The 19,302-nt window shown below is 38.8% G+C and overlaps 4 protein-coding genes across 9 annotated transcripts; 3 read left to right on the top strand and 1 right to left on the bottom strand.

Annotated features, from left to right (window-relative positions):
- Window positions 1-95: 95 nt before the first annotated feature.
- On the top strand, window positions 96-2,046 carry LOC125774645 (zinc finger protein 132-like). 2 transcript variants are annotated; one of them, XM_049444774.1, is made up of 2 exons: window positions 96-562; window positions 776-2,046. In XM_049444774.1, the coding sequence occupies exon 2, from the start codon at window positions 797-799 to the stop codon at window positions 1,874-1,876; it is 1,080 nt and encodes a 359-aa protein (XP_049300731.1). In that variant the 5' UTR covers window positions 96-562; window positions 776-796; the 3' UTR covers window positions 1,877-2,046. The 2 variants fall into 2 exon arrangements, with proteins under 2 accessions (XP_049300731.1, XP_049300730.1); XM_049444773.1 differs by having other exon boundaries at window positions 703-2,046.
- LOC125774627 (sodium-independent sulfate anion transporter-like) lies at window positions 2,021-4,461 on the bottom strand. Its single transcript, XM_049444730.1, has 3 exons — window positions 4,129-4,461; window positions 3,379-4,040; window positions 2,021-3,300 (listed from the first exon to the last, which is right to left on the bottom strand). Exons 1-3 carry the CDS (start codon window positions 4,202-4,204, stop codon window positions 2,167-2,169), a joined length of 1,872 nt encoding a protein of 623 aa, XP_049300687.1. The 5' UTR covers window positions 4,205-4,461; the 3' UTR covers window positions 2,021-2,166.
- A 1,029-nt stretch (window positions 4,462-5,490) lies between these two features.
- LOC125774654 (nuclear transcription factor Y subunit beta) lies at window positions 5,491-9,174 on the top strand. Of its 4 annotated transcripts, none has more exons than XM_049444789.1 (4): window positions 5,491-5,890; window positions 5,964-6,217; window positions 6,292-6,440; window positions 8,100-8,481. In XM_049444789.1, the coding sequence occupies exons 1-4, from the start codon at window positions 5,792-5,794 to the stop codon at window positions 8,291-8,293; spliced, it is 696 nt and encodes a 231-aa protein (XP_049300746.1). In that variant the 5' UTR covers window positions 5,491-5,791; the 3' UTR covers window positions 8,294-8,481. The 4 variants fall into 4 exon arrangements, with proteins under 4 accessions (XP_049300746.1, XP_049300747.1, XP_049300745.1 ...); XM_049444790.1 differs by lacking the exon at window positions 8,100-8,481 and adding an exon at window positions 8,488-8,786 and having other exon boundaries at window positions 5,492-5,890; XM_049444788.1 differs by lacking the exon at window positions 8,100-8,481 and adding an exon at window positions 8,877-9,174 and having other exon boundaries at window positions 5,493-5,890.
- A 1,934-nt stretch (window positions 9,175-11,108) lies between these two features.
- LOC125774656 (uncharacterized) lies at window positions 11,109-19,102 on the top strand. Of its 2 annotated transcripts, none has more exons than XM_049444794.1 (5): window positions 11,109-12,098; window positions 15,487-15,846; window positions 15,924-16,014; window positions 16,153-16,271; window positions 16,518-19,102. In XM_049444794.1, exons 2-5 carry the CDS (start codon window positions 15,711-15,713, stop codon window positions 16,667-16,669), a joined length of 498 nt encoding a protein of 165 aa, XP_049300751.1. In that variant the 5' UTR covers window positions 11,109-12,098; window positions 15,487-15,710; the 3' UTR covers window positions 16,670-19,102. The 2 variants fall into 2 exon arrangements, with proteins under 2 accessions (XP_049300751.1, XP_049300750.1); XM_049444793.1 differs by having other exon boundaries at window positions 11,109-12,150.
- The last annotated feature ends 200 nt before the right edge of the window (window positions 19,103-19,302 follow it).

The following is a 19,302-nucleotide window of genomic DNA, read 5'->3' as shown; positions in this document are numbered from 1 at the left end:
ACCCGAAATAGGAAATGCTAGTATAGCTCATATAAGAATTTAATAAAAGGCCATCATAGAAACAGCTCGATAGAAAGAAATCGACTTGTTTATATAGCTTTTTCGGTCCATGTTTGGTTGTTTGGTTGATTGAATCATTGTTTTAAGAGCTTAACAGAGATTATTGTTCAGTAAAAAATACACAAAGAATATAGAAAATAGCAACAATCATTGGCGTAAAAATGTACGTTGATTGTTTTGGAAAAAACAATAATCCCTCACTAGAGATACCTTGACCAACTGTACTCACCTCAATTGTATTTCGCTGTACTTTCTGTCGATGACATGTAAACAAATTGTCCATACTTCAAATGCAATTTGTAAATAGATAGCATCGTATAAAAAAGGCTTTCTAACTAGTGCAGGTGTAAAAGAAAATATATTGTCCGGCGCTTGGGTTTTTGGTTGATTAGAGACAACCGTTTCTAATCTTGACCAATAGAGGCAGGCGCGTTGGCAAGTGCAATATGGAACCGACGGCTCAAACCAAAAGCAGTTCTGAATCCGAGCTACGGGAAGACGTGTAAGGAAAATTCACGAATGGTGCTGTTTTGACCACTCATCCACACTACAAGTCTCATCCAAAAGATGTTGCTCGTAAAGTGGAGAAGATGTTTGCATTTGTTGATGTTTGTGATCTACTCTTTCTCTCGAATTTCACAGCCCCAACGATAACCCCGAGACATACTGTCGATTATGTTTCTCCGAAACCAATGTTCATCCTCTCTTCCCACAGAATGGGGGGCTCATACGTGAAATGACGGAAAAGATAAGAAATTGCGCCGGTATACATATCAGCGTTCGGGACGACTATCCAGCAGGGTTATGTTTTGCGTGCCTATCGATATTAGACGAAATCCATCAGTTTCAACAACGAAGTAAACATTGCGACGAAATCATCCGCACGAAGCGTGGTCTTTTGGAGCAGATAACTGTGAAGGTGGAAATGACGGAGGAAGACGGTGTACACTTTGTTCCCCCTGGTGGTGGAAGTTGTACAGGTCTTGGAGCTAGTGAAGACTACACTAATGATGATTGTCTTACCGAGAGCAGTATTATTGCGGAAGCTATTACTAGTTTGAATGGGATCGGAGAGCTTATGGGAGCATTTCATAGTAGTACCGAAACGTCGTCTGCTCCGCTACTGCTGAAAACAGAAGTCGAAACTAGCGCTGGTAGTAAGGATCACCGGTGCATGGTGTGTAGTAAGTTATTTCCGGATCGCGAAGCTTGGATGATTCATTTAGGTGATCATGCCGATGAGCGACCGTACCAGTGCATGGAGTGTTTGGCTCAGTTTCGTGAGAAACGATCACTTGCCCGACACATGAAAGCCGTACACGAAGAAGTGCGCGATCGACAGTGTCCATACTGCCCAAAGTCATTCAAATACAGCCATCACCTGCGATACCATATACGAACCCATACGGGAGAAAAACCGTACGTTTGTGAAATATGTAACGATTGCTTTTCACAACACATACAATGGAAACGACATATGGCAAAACATCAACAGGTTCGGAAACCACCGCCACCCCCACCACCTATTGCCGTCGCACCGCGAACCACTCCCGCCGAAGAACCAAAAACAATCAAATGTGAATTTTGTCCCCGGGTATTCTCCCGTCTACAGGACTACCGGCGACATCAACCGAGTCATAATGCACACAACCTTAATTTAAGCTCCCTGCAACACCATGCACAATTACACCACCTTCAGCAACAGCAACCAAGTTTACAACAAAATAATATTTTACTTCAGCACCCACAACTAGCGCCACAAATACAACAGGACAACCTCGCACATCTAGGTATGCAATTGTCTCAACGAGAGTAGCACCACGACAGAGTCATACATTTGTACCACTAGAATGTCACTCGGACGACCAAAATGGCAGCTATGCGGTAGTTTCCTAACTCTAGATAAATAGTAACACCGATTTTTCCACTGGACAAAAGCAAATAAGTACCATCATTCGAATAAAACCAACAGTTTAGTATATTGTATCTAATTTGTTCTTCTTTAGCGTAGCCTCTCGTGCTGCGGATAGTTTACTTTGGATAGGAAATTTTAAACGCCGTAATTTCATGCAAATATCTCTAATCGTAAGCAGCATAACGGGCGCATCAATTAACGGAATCCAATGGGAGTGGGTGCAGATATTTCCATCGTGCAACAGCATCTTGTAGCTGCAAATCAGCACGCAGCATTGTGATGAACAGTTCCTTTCGCATTCGCAGGAGAGTAAGTGCTACATTGGACTGGAACCGCCATAACAAGAGCTGCATGTTTCGCGTTCTCAAATCGTCCTCTATATTGACAAAGTTCTTCGCTACAGTCGTGTCGGCAAAGTGAACATTATGCCCATCAATCACTACCAGATCGATATTATTATCATGCTGCGCAATGCGCTTCATTATCCAGTCGCGTAAACATTCCGCAGAAGAAAACGCGAGCGATTGATCGATTTTGACTAACAGTATCCGCAGTCCAACCAGCTGGATCTCTTCGCCTGACAATCCGGGAGTTGACATCAGATAAAGCAATATACAACAATTTATGCCGATACCCACGAGAATGCCATAGTCTAGCTCGTAGAACAAGCACGCCAATGCGGTAGCCAGAAATGGAATCAGGTCCAGTTTCTTCGTACGCCAGATGTTTCCGATCTCTTCGTAATCCACCATAAACAGCATAGCCGCTATTACAACCGATGCAAGCGTTGTCTTGGGAATGTAATATATTGCATTGGTGAGCAGTGCCAGTGATAGAGTCAGCATCACTGCCGTTACCGCACAGCTCATCGTTGTTCGAACGCCACTGCTATTGTTTAGTGCCGAACGAGTGAACGATCCAGCCACGGGTAATGGCGAACAAAATGAGACAAGCAGATTTGATACTCCAAGCGCGATCATTTCCTGTGTGGCATCTATAATTTTTCCCTTCGAAAATGCTTTGCCGACCGACACAATTTCAAGGGTGGTAACCAATGGGATCGTAATGATGGATGTGCGCATTACGCCCAGCATATCTACAAAACTGTACACGGTGCCATTTTCGTTCGTGTAAGAGAACGGCGGCACTTGGAAGGAGGGCAATCCGGGCGGAACGTGTCCAGTTAAATTGAAGGTAGGATTGTTCATGTCGGTGGTAAGGCAATATGCCAGTGTGGCTCCTAGAACCACGATCAATGCATTTCGCAACAAACCCAAATATTTAAAAAAAGTTCGCCATCTGCCTTCGCCCAAGTCTTTCGTTAGCTGCAAGAAATAAGAAATATAGAACCGGGTAAATTCGTGCGATGTGGGCATATCGTTCATGTCATTTTCTACACTCACCCGCAACGAACAAAGGATCAAAATCGAGCAGCATCCAAGAACACAATCGGCCATTCGTACCTCGTCAAGATGGGTAAGCACATTTGTCCAGGATGTAACGAAATCGGCTCGCTTTCCTTGCGTTTTGATGCCTAATAGGGAGCGTATCTGTGCGCTTCCAATCGTCAAACATGCCGCGGAAGTAAAGCCCATCACAACAGGTATCGATATGAATCTTACGAGAACTCCTAGGTTTAAGGCACCGAAAGCGATAGTTACCACAGCGGCCAGGAACGTTAGTAAAGCCGTACCATATTCCAGTTCCTTCACCACATCTTGCACCATTATAGCAGTAAGCGATGTTGGAGCAATTGTGACATCTTTTACACTGCCGAACACAGCATATGCAAGGCAACCCAATATGTTCGAGTACAGTCCATATTCTGGGCCCAGGTTGGAAAGTATGCCGTATGCGATGCTTTGAGGAATAGCAGTAAGGGCAACGGTGACTCCTGCTATTATATCGTACATGACATACGAGCACTGATACTTTGGAAGCCAAGACAGCACCGGGAGACATTTTTTGACCATCGAGTAGCTCCACAATACTCTTGTCCGCCGCTTAAACCATAACAAAATTTCCCTTGGCGGTGTTTCTCGATAGTCATAGTTGATGAAACGCTCTGATTGTAGAAACGATGCATGCAATAGATACAAAATAGACGTTAGCAAAGGATTGATGTACGGTTGAACTCGATCTACTATAATTACCGTCATTTTGATTCTCAACCAGTCGGGAAACTCGAGGCATTTCTGCTTGCATCGGGTTACCTGCATCTTTTGACATCTTCTGCAACGACTTCAGCACCGCGCAACAAAGTTGAAAACGTTTCCTTGACAACGAACAGTCTGTCTGATTATCAGACAAAATTGTCGCTGCAGTTTGTCATTTGAGTTACAATTTAATTGCTCCGAGCAGGACCGGATTACAGTGGCTGTCGTACTGAATCATGCTTTAACATCCATAAAAAACAGCAAACAAGGCGGAAAATGCTGAACAGTGAGTGATAAGGTGTGGTGCTTCTTTTGCGATAGTCAGATACTGTCTCATGGCCAGAGCAAATGTGGCAGAAATCATTATCAGTTTGAAAGACTATTATTGATCGATAAGCTGCACGAGATTTCCGACAGCATCGGCCGAGCGTGATATTTGAATGGACAATAATAAAACTCCAGAATCTGTGTGAGCCGCTATTAATTATACGTCTTTATTTATTAGTGGTTTCAGCAAAAAATGGAGATCTTCTGCTCGGCACGTACACAATGCTTCCTCGTTACAGTATCCTCCAGATTTGCCTTTAATCACGCAATACATTTTGCAAGCGATCGATGATACGACATCGCCGGTAAATAATTTGCACGAGCTTTGCACATCATCTGTCGCCGCCTTGACGGTGATTATGCACAGCAGAGCAAATACGATCGAAATTCTCATTTCGCTTGATTATTGAAGACTGAGCCTGGTATAGTCTAACTTGTCCCGATTTATGTAAAAACAGATCTTCAGTTCTGTTGTTCGAGACGAAATACAAACTGTGTAAACATATTGTTCCTTAAAAAAATTGCCCACGTATAGGAAAAATGATTCAGCAGAGCTGTAATGGCTCAGTATTAAACCTTGATCTAGTTTAGGTATCTATTTGCGATGTATTTACCTAAACCGTTCGCATTGTACCATACATAATGTTAACTCTATTTTAAATGTAAAGGCCTTCATTTTCTATTATCCCTTTAACAAAAGGGACTTAGGGTAAAGCAAGTAAAAAGCTCAAAAGCTGCAAAGCTTACAAAGCTGTACGCGACAAATCAGAACATACTTTTAGCTGGAACAATAATTTTTAATTTTGGACAATTGCAGCTTTATTGAATATGGTTCATAAAGCATAGCTTTAATTGCATTTGATGTGCGTTCATGGGAAACATGTGAAAAATAAGAACGTCCCCTTTTACAAAGCTTCGAGAGGGAAATCACGATTTCGTTCCAAATTTCTCATTTTCATTTCGATAAAGTTTTGCAACAGACAATATAGGCATAGGACGAATTAAAATGTCATGCTGGCTGTCAAAAAGAGCCGTAAACAATCTGCTTGTTGTCAAATTTCGGTTAATACGTGGTTCTCCCATACCAGTTGGGTGAAATGTATATGCGTGAGGTTTTTGTGGCAGACCTTTAACCTTCCACGCACAGAGCCCGATAGAGCGTGTTGCCAGTATTAACCACGTAACACTCTTCGAACGATTGCTGGCCTAGAATAGATCTATTGTTTCCATTGTACATTCCCCACCCGCGCAGTTGATAAAAGTGAAAGTTTGTTGAAGTGCCGGACCGATAGAAAGGGCCGCAACGCCGCGACGTGTTCAAGGGAAAATTACAATGAAGCAGAACGTGCTGATAACCTTGGGCATATTGATGCAGCTTGCATCGTTGACTATTTGTCAACGTGTAGCACCTGGAGTAAATCCTAACCATTATGTAAGTTAAATCAACAATTTATCAGATGTATAGCTCTAAATTCCTGACTCAACCGATTGTGACTATATTCCAGCAACAGCAACAATATCAGCCGCCCCCTCCACAGTATCAACAACAAGTTCCTCAACAACAGCAGCCACAATATCATCAACAACCTCCACAGCAACAGCAACAACAACAGCAACAGCCTCAGTATCAGCAACAACAATTTCAGCAACATCAGCAACAGCAACATCAGCAACAGCAGCATCAGCAACAACAGCAGCAACATGGTGATCATGGTCAGCAGCAAGTGCTTCATACCGGAAATTTACAACAAGAGAAGCAGTATGATTTTGAATCGCACATTATATTAATATCATGCAAATAGTAATATTACGCTTGCTTCCTAACCCTTCTAGGCACATTGCTGAACATATGGAAGTGCCGATCGATACAAGCAAAATGAGTGAACAAGAATTGCAGTTCCATTATTTTAAAATGCACGATTCGGACAACAACAACAAGTTGGATGGCTGTGAGCTTATCAAATCACTCATTCATTGGCACGGTAAGTCGTACTCGTAATACAACTTTTTATGTTCCTTTACATCGTGTGTGTTTGTTCGCAATTGGGCTGCTTCGTACATTTCACCTATCATTGCTATTTACAACAAAAAAAACGACATGTAAACGTGTGTACAGTGACATTTCATTGGGACGAAAAAATGATAATCGGCCATGGGCATTTCCTGTTTTCACTATATCATGGATAAAATGTACAAAGTGTGCTTTTACTTGCATGCGCGGTGTTAGTACTCTTTGTTTGTGGTGTTGGCTTATCCTATAACAGTTGAGTTAACAGTATTAGTTTCGGTAAAGCTCAAAGTATCGTAAATGTGATATAAACAATAAACAAGTAGTGCGCGCTATCCTTCCTATTTGAAATGGCACTGGACCCTTTCCTCAAAAAAACAAAAAACAAAACAAAAACCCGTACACTAATGCAACATAAACAACATCGCACAAAAGAAACCAAACACAAAGCAGTTCAAAAATTGTAACTACCGCACGTTTTGTTTGCACGCTGGTGCTATTGGTTGTATTTTAAATCGACACCATCTATTTTCCTATCATTCCTCGCCATCGTACCGCGCGACGATTCGCGGTTAATGATGCAGAACAAGGCAAGGCACAAGAAAACAGTGGCCATCCGCAGCACGAGGAAAAAATATTCTCTAACGACGAACTATCTGCGCTGATAGATCCAATTCTTAACTCAGACGATCACAATCAGGATGGTTTCATCGACTATCCGGAATTTGTGCGCGCTCAGCACAAAGCGGCCCAGCAGCAGCAGCAAGAACAGCAGCAACAGCAACCACACCCTTAGTATGTGTATCTGTTCGTAACAGTTTACAGAACTGGTTTCGTTATATCCGAGATAGACTGATAAAATAATAACTGAGCTTGTAAAGCCTAAGTCCTCACCTGAAAGTACTGAGTGACTTTTGGATGTAACGGGAAAGAATTTCTACTTCTAAAACGAAAAGGTTAACTCAAATTGACACATTCCCGAGCAGAATAATGATACGTAAATCTTTGATTTATCGAATAGCGCAAAATCAGTATTATTCTCGTCATCGTTTTCCGTAAAAAAAACAAAAATTACATATTTGCTGTAATATTTCCAATTACTGGTTTTAGGCATTTTCATAACATACCATAGCATAATTAACACAACAGTTCCAAGTTTACTCATTTATTTTACGTTGCATTCGTTGCAAGGGCAAAAGATCGTTTATATATAATTTCAATTGAATATTGCAATGATTATTGTACGAAACTTTGTGTCAGGAACAGATGATTTATGGCAGCCATCCAATACAATAGCAGATCACACGCACAAAATAATGTTGACTTTTATTACTTTTTAATGAATGTAAGTGACTGTGCGCTTGAACGTGTGTTTTAATGTATGTTTGTTTCGTTTCGTTTAAGTTTCTTTGTTGCAAGTGAAGAAAAGAAGTCATGAATTGGAAAGAATTACATTCTGTTGCGTCCAACTCAAAAAACAAAAGAATTATGCTATTCATCATCGGTAATCATTCATCGGGGTGTCCGAAATCGCTCATCATGATTGTTGTGTAGTGTAATGTTTGTATTCTAATGGATGCTATCATTTTATTATCTGCCATTCGCCGGGCAATTCAACTATCCGCTTTTACAGCTGAGGATAATACAGAGCATCATGAAGAAGAAACGCACAGACCCGAATATACAGATGAACAGTTGGAAGATATCGTTGATTCGGTAATGCGGATGATGGATATGAATAATGATGGTTTCGTTGATTACACAGAGTATCGAATGTCCGGCGTAGAGGAGAATCGGCGTGATGATTTTCCCGAAGGGCGATCGTGAAAACAATAGTAGTATTAACAACATTACAAACAACAAACTGATACAACTACTATATTATTCTTGGCTGTGAGTGGTTGTGGACATATACTATGTGCATTGCGTGCTTATGCCTATGTGGCCGTTCTATGGATCCATAATAACATCGTCTGTGGTGAAAGTCTACCAAATTTTAACAAAACTGTTTCCTCGTTCAGAGAAAGACAACGGCGATGGGGAACATCATCACGAACCAATTGCGTATACCGACGAACAACTATCGGGCATTGTAGATGCTGTCATGAAAAACATGGATCGCAACAATGATGGTGTTGTTGATTGGCCGGAGTATGTGCTTTCTTCAAGCCGACGATAATTCTGCATGAATTGTTTCTTTTCATTGGTGTAACATACATTACAGGCAGTCAAATTAATTTCCTTGGTTTTTTGTTGTATAACTTCTTTAATTGTTTTCTGATTATACTAATAAAACATTTGCATCACGATAAACTGGAAATTTTAGTGCAAATATTGGGTACACACGCATTGGGCATGGACATGCAGAAGTGGGGTTGATTTTCTTAAACTACTCATTTGTCAATTGCAGACAATAAAGATGAACATCATCAAGATGAGGAAAAGCCTTCCGATGGGCCTGACGAAAGCCACAATGATGGTCAACCATATGACGACGCCACGTTGCAATCCTTGGTTGATCCGATAATGGAAATGATGGACAAAGACCATGACGGATTCATAACATATACCGAATATCGACAGCACGAAGAAAGTGGACAAACACCGCAATAAAATGCTTAGGTGAAGAAATTATATTTGGTAGATATTGTGAAAAACAATGGTACGAGAGAATAGGCTCAGCAAAGTACAATAAAAAAAATAATTTTGTACTTCCAAATGTTATATCATTTGATCACACCGAATAGATCTCAGATCTCAAAATCATTCACATTTTTTCTTTGTGGCGCTACAGCTTTCTTCTACAGCTTGGCTACAGCTTGGCGCGAGCATGGTTATGGCTGCCTTCGCTTTTATTTATTCGTTGCTGGATAGTCAGTTGAAGTGGCTCGGTGGTGTAGGTAGATGCTACATTGGTCTTACATGACCTGACTGATACCAAATCCCATCCGGACGGTACTCCCATACGTAGGATCTTACTATGGGTATATTAAAGGTAAGCCATAATGGCAGGCTAAGATCTGTTGAGGTTGTAATTCAGAGTGGTTCGTTGCAATCTGATGGGACGGCAAGTACTTATGTCATGGTGGGAATACATCTTCAGGAATTGAGATGAAGTTATTATACGATTAGAGGTCAGTTAAGGATTAAAGCTTTGTATATTATTGTGTTCCATGCTCAGGGGTAAGGAAGCATAAAATCTCTCAATCGTAAGTAAGTATTCATGTCATAAAAGACTATACTATCCACAATAAGAACTCGATATATATTTTTTTACTAAGTTAAGTGTATCAACCGTATAGCAAAATTCTTTCAGAATAAATTCAAGATTCCTACCCTTCATTACATGCCGTTTGTTATCACAGTCTATACTGCATTAGTGGTAACAAGCTATAAAAGGTAGATCTTGATCATTTGGAACCTGTTCTTCAACATATTTGTGTTCTCTTCTCCAATCGCCAGAACAAAACTTATTTCGCTCAAATCACTGAGTTCAATATAATGTGATGCTATCCTTTTTTTTAATTTGGTCATATATTCTTCTAACGATCAACAATATCGGTACGTTATTAGCATACCAGACTTAGAACTGTTTTAGAACGAAGTTTTGATGCGATCTGACTCGATCCTACCGACAAGCAGGAACTCCAGGAGATTAGCATCGCACGACAAAGATCAACATGCCTTTGCTTGAAATAAATGTTTTACCCACTCCATTACTCCGATATCCACTTTTACTCACTGTGCTTTACATCACTTGTACTTTGTATAATATACCAAGAATACTTTAACAGAAAAAAGAAACCAACACAATTTTTATAACATCTATTTCAATAAACGGTTAAGAAGCACTGTTATTATGGTACACTGTGCAGCGAGAGACAGTTTGCTGTGATGAGAAAGAACATACAGATATGCGCACGCGTTCTCCATTCGGTATTCCTATTGCTCGGATACCACCGAGCATCCTACGAAGTTTCCGCCAAAGCCGCCAGTCAGCTGTTTTGTCTTGCAGTGTGCGTTTTCAAATAGGTACGTTTAAAATGTTTTGATCAAACTATGCTATGATGGTATGGGATACTGTTCAGCATTAATTATGTTGCCACGCAAACAAACATGCTAAACTGTACAAGCTTAGTGGTACACTCGTTTCCGACTGTCGCATAGCATTTATTTAGTGCGATATGTTCTTTTGTTAAGTATTCACAAATATTGCATTACTAAAATACCTAACAATATACCTAACACGAGTTGTTGAGTCTATTGTTGAAGAAATTTGTTGTATTGCTGCTATCGGTTAATTTGTTAGAATGTTTCGTTTATATTTCGTTGCCTTCTTGACATTCCACTAAACCTCTCGCACGCCTGCCCACTGCCCTTTTTAAATGCTGAATAATTCAACACTTTTCTCTTCTTTCGGCCACGCTTGCCGGTATGGGGCTCTCTATGCTCGGGTCGTTGGTACGAAAACCATTAAATATCGTTACCATACCCTCGATATCGAAGACATGCCTAAAGTATGTTGCGACATAAATGAATCTCTCGATCTCTCTCTCTCTCTCTCCCGCTCTTGTTTCCGTCCATTCGGTTGCCGTAATGTGCGATGCCTGAACACTACTACTTCGTGGGTGGTTAAGGATGCCCGAACACTGTCAGCATTTCAACGCCTCGTGCTTCCGGGAATGAGACAGTCGAAATCCGCAGTCTGCAACGTTCTGGCCTGGAACCTAGCGTTTGCGTTTGCGTTCGACCTGTACGTTTAACATCTTTTTTTTTGCCTGGTGGTCGGCCACAAACCGAGAGGACAATAGTGAAAAATTCATCCAGCCGTTTTCATTCTGCGTAGGATTCATTGCCGTAGTTGTTTTTTGTTCAGTGTCGTGAGTTTCTTTTTTCATTTCGCCAACAATTCGAACACAATTGGTTTTCGAAACTGGCCTAGTGCGGTGGTAGTGTATTAAACTCTTGGTCAATGAACAAGTGCAATATTTAATGCGAGTAAACAAGATGGTTATAAAAGCAAATGCGAATTACATTATGTTTCCTCACAACATTTACAATGTAATATGTGCTAACATCGAGTAATTTACGAGTGGAGAGTGTATTTTTTGTGGATCGAAGATTCATTTACACTCTTTTGTACGCGTGCCTACCATTGACGGTGGCAAAGGTGAAAAGCAACCGGCTGGCTAAGCAATTGTTAGTGGTGAAAAATCATTCGGTCTAGTGAGATGAGCCGCGGTACAACCGTCAAACGCTGAGAGCTGCTAGTGAAGTTTTCCACCGTTCTCTCAGCTTTTCCTCCATTCTCTCACACACATTCAGTCGATATTATTGAGCCGTGCATGGTAGCTGGCAGATGTGTGCTGTACATCAAGTCACGGGTATCATGTGCGTATGTGTATATTCTAGTGTTTTTCTTCATGGCCTGCTACTACTGGTTCCCGCAATCCTAGTCGTTGTAACATCAAGCTGCGTTTACAATTAGTGATTTTTTTGTCCGTTTCCTCGATAACGGTCAGTGTCGAGAAAAGCCGTACATGAACATCACTTCAGTGAAGGATATCGTGTCTCAAGTACGCGCGACTCTCAGGACCGGATCTGGTACTTACAAACAGGCAAATGTGGATAGGTAAAGTGAAGTCCCTAAGTCATCATTATTCAACGTTCAACTAAATATATAGGTAAATGTTTTATATTGTATTAAGTGGGAACCTCAAAGTCAGAAAACATAACATACATTATACATAAATTGGGATCCTTTTTCCTCGATGTAAAATTGAGACGAGCACTTCACCAAACATTTAATCACAACACAGTTTTGTTTGCACGCGCCAATTACGTTAACAAGCCATATATACGATTTGCAAATGACATTGCCGGCAAATTTCAACTACATACATTTCCGGCAGTTCATGCTCAGCTACTTTATGCAAAGAAGGTTACGCACTCGTACCGAGCAATGTTATATTTTGTTATTTTTAGTCATTGCTGTCCTAACATGATCATTCTTTCGCGATACGCGCTTGGTACAAAATGAAACTGGTTTGTCGTGTTGTTTAGCCGGGAAAAGCAATAAAGGAAAATAGCAAGAAACGCGCAAAACAGACAACCATGTTTATGACATTGTTCTGGCATTCTGGTCAAGAGCAATCGTTACTAAAAATACGTGAGGGCGAACAGGAAAGGTAATTAAGCAACAATAACAAAAAAAAAATACATTGATGATGATCATCCCATTTAAGTTTGTTTTATGTAGAATAAGAACAACATTTATTCAAGGTTTTTTGCAGAAATATTTTAAGTAGTTAACAATTTATTTTGTAAACCCAGCAAAGTAGCGTCCTTAATTTTATTTGTATTGAGTAACTCCATATTTATTATAGTGTTTCATGTTCAGTTATTATAACGAGTAATTACAGTGTTAAATTCGTTTGGCATCAAAACGAATAGGAAATAGCTTCCGTGATCATTATTCACAGTGCTGTACATAATACTGATCTCCCGGCTATTTTCAGTGCAAGACGAAAGATAAAAGATCTACTCAAAGCTACAAGACATAGCAAAATGATGAAAGGTATATGATTTCAATGTAGTTATCAATTTTAAATTTATGTCTGATCCATTTACTTCGTTTTTCCCTGCCACCAACATTAGTCACATTAAGATAATAGAGATCTTACATAAGTTACGTTATTAATAAACTCGAAATGATCATTTTCCACATCGAAAAGAGTAAGTTTCGATCATTTGGCTGCCAACGTTCACGACAAACATGCATTAGCAGATACTAATGATTTCCGTTAATTAGCGTGTAATCCAATGTCGAAATGTTGTGTTTTGCACGCATATGCAAATAGATATTTTCGCATGATCAATGTTGTAGAATCGAATCGATCTATTCAATCCATTTTGTGTGATGACAAAATATTATTTGGATAAAAAAAGGATTTTGTTGTATACCTTACCATACACATCATGTTACTATCCATCATCATCATTCATAAGAACAAGTATATGAACGTGTGTTTCTGGCAAGTAATATGTAACCTGTTCAATACCAATGGCACATCATACTTCTGAATAGAAAATGTTCAAAAGGGCTCTCTCATTGTCTCCGCTGGCAAGTACTACTTACACGTATGGTGATAAATTGGTTCCGTTTTCATTTGAATATTCGGATTTCCGTCGCATTGATGTCAACTGCCTCACCAAGTTGTGATTATCAAATACCATCTTGCTCACTTATACAGGAAACAAAGTACACCCATAATTGAAAACCAACTCCATACAATTACTCCACAGAAAGCACTGAGCCAAGTGCAGGTAAAATGTTGGGAAACGTCCAACAAAAAAGAAATAATTCACGGTACAGGTACTAACATCATGCACGAAATTCTAAGCCTTTTACAACGCTGTACATACTACTCCTGCATTTTTGTGTTTCATGCTTGTGGTAGCACACTCTAACCCTATCCCACTCTATCTACTCTGTGTTGTTCATAACAAGGTAGTACTGTGTACAAAGTGTAGAAAAACATATACTGCAGCAATGCAAGTACCATTACTACCGGCTAATGAATCACTTCCTTAACATGCAAGGCAAATTTCCGGCCTGATTTATCGACGCCAAAAGCGTGAGAAACTTGTTTCAGAATTGGTCTATGCCGTTGAGAAGGACGTTGTAGTTAAGCATATGCAGTAGCAAAGGTAAACACTTTCGATTTTACTATCGAGTTCAGGAATCAAGTGTATCTCGTCGCATATTACTCTTATTTGACTTTATAACCGTCCGTGGGAATGGCACGTTGAGGTACATATTGTATGACTTATTGATTAATGCAACATTTGAAGGATTATTTGCTATAAGTTAATGCTGCGGTTAATTAAGATTTAATTCATTTATTTGAACGCATGTTATTAATCGTTGTCCATCTAAAGCTATATAATACAGTTTTTAAGATAATGATCCAGGATCGTCACGATGGGACACGATTGATAAATCGCCAACAAGCAAACAGATGTCCACTTGGGGTTTTTTGGGATTATTTAATAATTAAACAACTGGAATAAATAATGGTTCCATTAGGACTGTAGATTGTAAGATTTTTCCAAATTTAAAAACAATACACAACACAGTCGGTTATTACGAAGCACCAGGCGCCTCCTTCAAGTTAGGTATAAATATCGTTTGTTAAACATTTTTTATTTACTATCATAAGACTGTAATGGCGGAACCATAATCCCTTAAACATTTTAACTATGGGTTACCGTTACAGGATTTCAGCTAATTTATAATTTCGATAGAAGTTACCCGTTCCGCTAAACGGTTATTTTCATCGTGTATCTTACAATTGCGCAACCGTTAAAACTTTACCGTAAACAGTTTTTTTACGTTTCCATCCATCGCAAACAAAATGAAAAAAATTGGAAACTGATCTTATGAAACCACAGAACTTTCTAAATACTATTACATATTGGTAGCGTATACATATAAAACAATTATGAATCATTGTAGGCTACGATTAACGATTTAAAAAAAATATAAGCAAATAAATGTCATTGGGGCGGTCCGGTGGTGCATGTGACTGACCCCGTAGCATGGACTGACTATTCTGCTACGTGGTAAAATAAGTTTTGATACGGCCAGGCCGTTCTAATCGAACAAAAAAAAAATAAATAAATGTCACTTGGAAGTTGGTTTCCTTTACGGGTTTTTAAATGATTCAAAAGCTGGCTGATTTGCGAATTAAAAGAAGTTAGTATTGTTTCATCAGCGATACATAAAAAACATCCCATCAATTAGCTATATTCAATGGTAGTTCAATACATTTACCAAAACTTCCTTGTGTGATTTCATCGTTATTACCATGAGGAGATCCCTTTAGAACTCAGATGAATTTGTTGGCCAAAAGTCTAACAATAGTTTGAAGGAAAGAATCTTATCTAAACCTATTTCATTCGTTAATTTCATGATACTGCGATATTAATGAGGGTGCTTTTTCACACTTTATTTACAGCATAAATAAACAGAACATTATATTGTGAACTAACACAAAAAACATTCGTGATCAAATACTAGTTTTGCTGAGAATTCTTGCTGTAGTTTACTAAGTATAAATGAATCTAAATAACAGACAGTATCGGCAAGAGAATCGAAAGTAAATCAGAAGTAAAATCAGCATTTGCCGATGATTATAAACTAGTGGGATAATCAAACTGCTGGAATTGAAGTTCGTAAACAATGGAGAGGAAATTGTTGTACGCATTTCGAGGGTGGATTGCATTTGTGGCCTTCATGGATTTGGGGACGGCCTTCCGATGTTACATCGAGCGACGGAGTTTTTTGGGTGATCACTCAGATACACAGTTTATTGAAGGTAAAGAGCACGTCTTTTCTAAATTTTCCTAAGTTTGATTAATTTGATTTTGTTTTCTTCTCCATAATCACCCTTAGGAGACTACACGATTTCAAGGATACTGGGTATATATTGTATATTGAAAGCAGTCGCATTGGTTCACTGCACCTTGTACATACACTACAAACCGTAAGTATGTGGCTTATTGTATCATCCATTAGGTATTACAATAAGAACAAAACATAATTGTACTAAGCATACATTAATTATAAACGTGCTAATTTTCAAATTTTTCGTCGTTTATTCTCTCATCGTCTTTTGTTAAAGAGTTGTTAGTATGGGAGGATGCTCATTAGCTATAACGATGATGCTCTACATAACTGAGGCCTTGTATTTCCGCTCAACTACGTTAAACTTTTACGTCATATTTCCATGTGTACTCAACTGTAAGTAAAAAGATGTTTCCCTTGTTTGCCTGTATTCTAGCAAACGTAAATGCTTCTTCAATTATTTTTATTTTTTTTAATCAAAACAAACTCTTGAAGGGGTTCATAGATATTTAAGATATTTAAGAAGTATTTCTACCTTTGCACCTTAAAAATGATTCTAACTTTGGTTAAACATGTGTTTTCAATATTTTAATCTTTTCCTTTCTATTCTCTCTTTTCTATCTGTTCACTATTGATCTCTAGCAATAACACTTGTAGGTCTTTTATATATTCCTCGTAAATTGCGACTCTGGGAGCATCGAATTGCATCAGAAAATGATGACGAGAATTCTCAACTCCTGAAACAAATGGGTGGCTTCAAGAAGAGACGAGCGCACAAGAATAAAACTCCATGAATACTTTGGATCGCATAATATTAGATATCACCTTATAACCACCTTCTTAGTACACCACCCTGTCCCACCTATTCCCGTTTATATTTCAGCATCCAGGTGCGATATTCCTTTTAAGTAGAATCAACTACAAATTTAAAAAAAATCACCGAAACAGCGATCCCAACGTTCCTCAAATGATTAATCATATCGAGTCGTAGTATTTACTATTCTACTCCTTTTCTTCTGTTGTTTTGTGCTAGACAAATGTAGTCTAGGATATACTAGAAGTAAACGCACGTGGTGTCTTTACGATTCGTTCATACAATATTTCCTTACCGCATTGCATTAAGACATAATTGGTATTGGACCATGGCCTGTGTAACTGCTGAACGACTGATCGATCTAACGCATAAACAGTTTTATAACTGCACGCTGCAAGAATCATGTTTATGATCACTTTCATCTCTTCACATTCAGCACTTTGTTTAGAAGTCCACAGCCACAGCAAGTTCATCACAGCACGGTTTTACTGCAAACTAGAGTTAGTATTCTACCAATGGAGATCAAGCACTGGATTCTATAGCGGACTATAGACTACCAAACTCATACGCTTCAGTGTGACTTATTCCTCTGACAAATCAAAAAGTACCCCATTACAAATATACCGTTTTAAGTATCATTTACTTAAAACGGTTAAAGAACACGTGTGAATCTAGCACATAATGAGCGAATTCCCTTTGCCACAAACACATCAACTTTCATACGCTACCTACGCCGGAATGCAATTCAAATTTAAATTACATAAAACCTAAAGAAAACAAAAACCTAGCTAGCCGATAGTCAGAATAGCAAAATGCAAACAATTTCTAAATATTTTTCTACGCCTTCCATCAATACGCAAGAAACGAGGAATAAAGTATTTCATATACTATTATTGAATTAAAGCCACACTTAAGCGGAAACAAACGTGGGCTTGATAGCCATATGTTCGAATAACGAACACTTAATGATTCAGGGGAATAAAATTAGTAGTAGCAGATGTACTTTAAAACAACACAATGTGAATGCAACAAAGCTTTAAAAACATTTATAACACGAAATAATCCATGACACCCAGACCGTTTGAAAGATGAGTGCCACATTAAGCGGACATGAATCAAATATCGATATGTAATGCATAATCCTGGACAAAACTTGTTATGTTATTACCAGTAGCATCGATCTCGACGTGCGATGTGTGTCGAGTTAAGAATCCTATTTTATTTTTATTCATGCTCATTTTATTCTTTCTGAATTTATTGATAGCGAGCGATCACTGAGTGTTGTACCATCTACCCCATAGCCTGCAACATCAGAACGCTAAGCATACAACTCTTTACTCGCACCACTAACAACCGGTGACAGGAATATTGTGTTTCGTTGTAACAACATCACAAACGGAAGATATGCAATCCTACAATACCCACAAAAAAAAATTCTCACAAAATATATTTCACCAGGGTTGAATGCATTTTGTCATCTTACATGTGGTACACGAAGTAAGTTCTTCGCACTGCGGCACGCTCAGGCACAACAGATGTGTTGTTTTTAAATTTAAGTAGTTTGTGCACCCAGCGTGATCGTTTTTAATAGCGTGAGCAAACAACTAAGACATGAAATTTAGTTTGTGATAGTGAGACATAGCGAATATTAAACATAGGATTGCAAGAATAACACGTGTTATTACGTTAACGAAGGCTCTTTAAGCTGAACTAAATATTACGAAACGACCAGTTACACTAAGATTTCAAACTACGATCGCCGATGCAGTTATCCTCAACAGTTTGTCGTACGCTGAAGAACTTTTTGTGAATTGAACATTGCTAGAAACTATTTCTACGTCGCCAAAAATAAAACTTACAGATAGTATTCCAATACTGTCCATTGAAGTCTGCAAATCGAGAATTTACAAATCGACGACAAACCAAGCATCATCGCATCGGTATTCGTTGCCTAAATTATACTTGATATGAATACGACAGTATAGTAGCAACATCTTTGAACAATTTTACAGTTACGTAGCATTTTGCCGCATTTATACATTTCAATCAACTCAATTATAGTCAATACTAGTTGACAATCCGACCAGCAGCAGCAATCGACACTGCTTATTTCCTCTCTAGTCAAATGCTTACAGCAATCGTGCTCGTGGCATTGCTATTTATTTCACCTTTTCTCCAGCATCAATTATTTCTGTCGAACAGTTTATGGTTTACATTATCGAAACAAAGGTTGCAATAACACAATTCATTCTTTCTAAGACCGAAAGATTCGCAAGCAATAAAACACGTGTCATGAACACAGAAACCTACATCTTTTATCATTTAATGTTAACACCAAATGAATAAATGCAAGACCATAGGCGATAGGTTGATAAACGAAAATAAAAAAAACCCCAAATTGAGTAATTTGAAATCCAAACCGTGTGTTATTTCCTAAGTCAGATAATTTTTATGAGAATCTATACAATACATATTTTCTTCATTTGCTAAATAATGTTAACTAGGTGATATATCCATTTGATAGAAACAAAGACTTATTAGTGTTATTAATACTCTTGAACCACGAATAATCCCAATTTTTTCAACAAATGTGCAAAATGCACCTTCGCGATT

The sequence above is a fragment of the Anopheles funestus genome, chromosome 2RL (genome assembly GCF_943734845.2).
Source record: "Anopheles funestus chromosome 2RL, idAnoFuneDA-416_04, whole genome shotgun sequence".
Classification (NCBI taxonomy): Eukaryota; Metazoa; Arthropoda; class Insecta; order Diptera; family Culicidae; genus Anopheles; species Anopheles funestus.
This window is presented reverse-complemented; position numbering and strand designations above follow the sequence as displayed.

What these genes read in the sequence shown, in the direction of transcription:
- LOC125774645 (XM_049444773.1), top strand. Translation starts at nt 507, where the DNA reads ATGGAACCGACGGCTCAAACCAAAAGCAGTTCTGAATCCGAGCTACGG. An exon ending in TCCGAGCTACGGGAAGACGT is followed by an intron (nt 563 to 702) that starts GTAAGGAAAATT and finishes CGAATTTCACAG; the next exon opens with CCCCAACGATAACCCCGAGA.
- LOC125774656 (XM_049444794.1), top strand. Translation starts at nt 15,711, where the DNA reads ATGGAGAGGAAATTGTTGTACGCATTTCGAGGGTGGATTGCATTTGTG. An exon ending in AGATACACAGTTTATTGAAG is followed by an intron (nt 15,847 to 15,923) that starts GTAAAGAGCACG and finishes AATCACCCTTAG; the next exon opens with GAGACTACACGATTTCAAGG. An exon ending in ATTTCCATGTGTACTCAACT is followed by an intron (nt 16,272 to 16,517) that starts GTAAGTAAAAAG and finishes ATTGATCTCTAG; the next exon opens with CAATAACACTTGTAGGTCTT.
- LOC125774654 (XM_049444787.1), top strand. Translation starts at nt 5,792, where the DNA reads ATGAAGCAGAACGTGCTGATAACCTTGGGCATATTGATGCAGCTTGCA. An exon ending in AATTTACAACAAGAGAAGCA is followed by an intron (nt 6,218 to 6,291) that starts GTATGATTTTGA and finishes TAACCCTTCTAG; the next exon opens with GCACATTGCTGAACATATGG. An exon ending in ATCACTCATTCATTGGCACG is followed by an intron (nt 6,441 to 7,050) that starts GTAAGTCGTACT and finishes TTAATGATGCAG; the next exon opens with AACAAGGCAAGGCACAAGAA.
- LOC125774627 (XM_049444730.1), bottom strand. Translation starts at nt 4,204, where the DNA reads ATGTCAAAAGATGCAGGTAACCCGATGCAAGCAGAAATGCCTCGAGTT. An exon ending in GGTTGAGAATCAAAATGACG is followed by an intron (nt 4,041 to 4,128) that starts GTAATTATAGTA and finishes TTCTACAATCAG; the next exon opens with AGCGTTTCATCAACTATGAC. An exon ending in TGATCCTTTGTTCGTTGCGG is followed by an intron (nt 3,301 to 3,378) that starts GTGAGTGTAGAA and finishes TATTTCTTGCAG; the next exon opens with CTAACGAAAGACTTGGGCGA.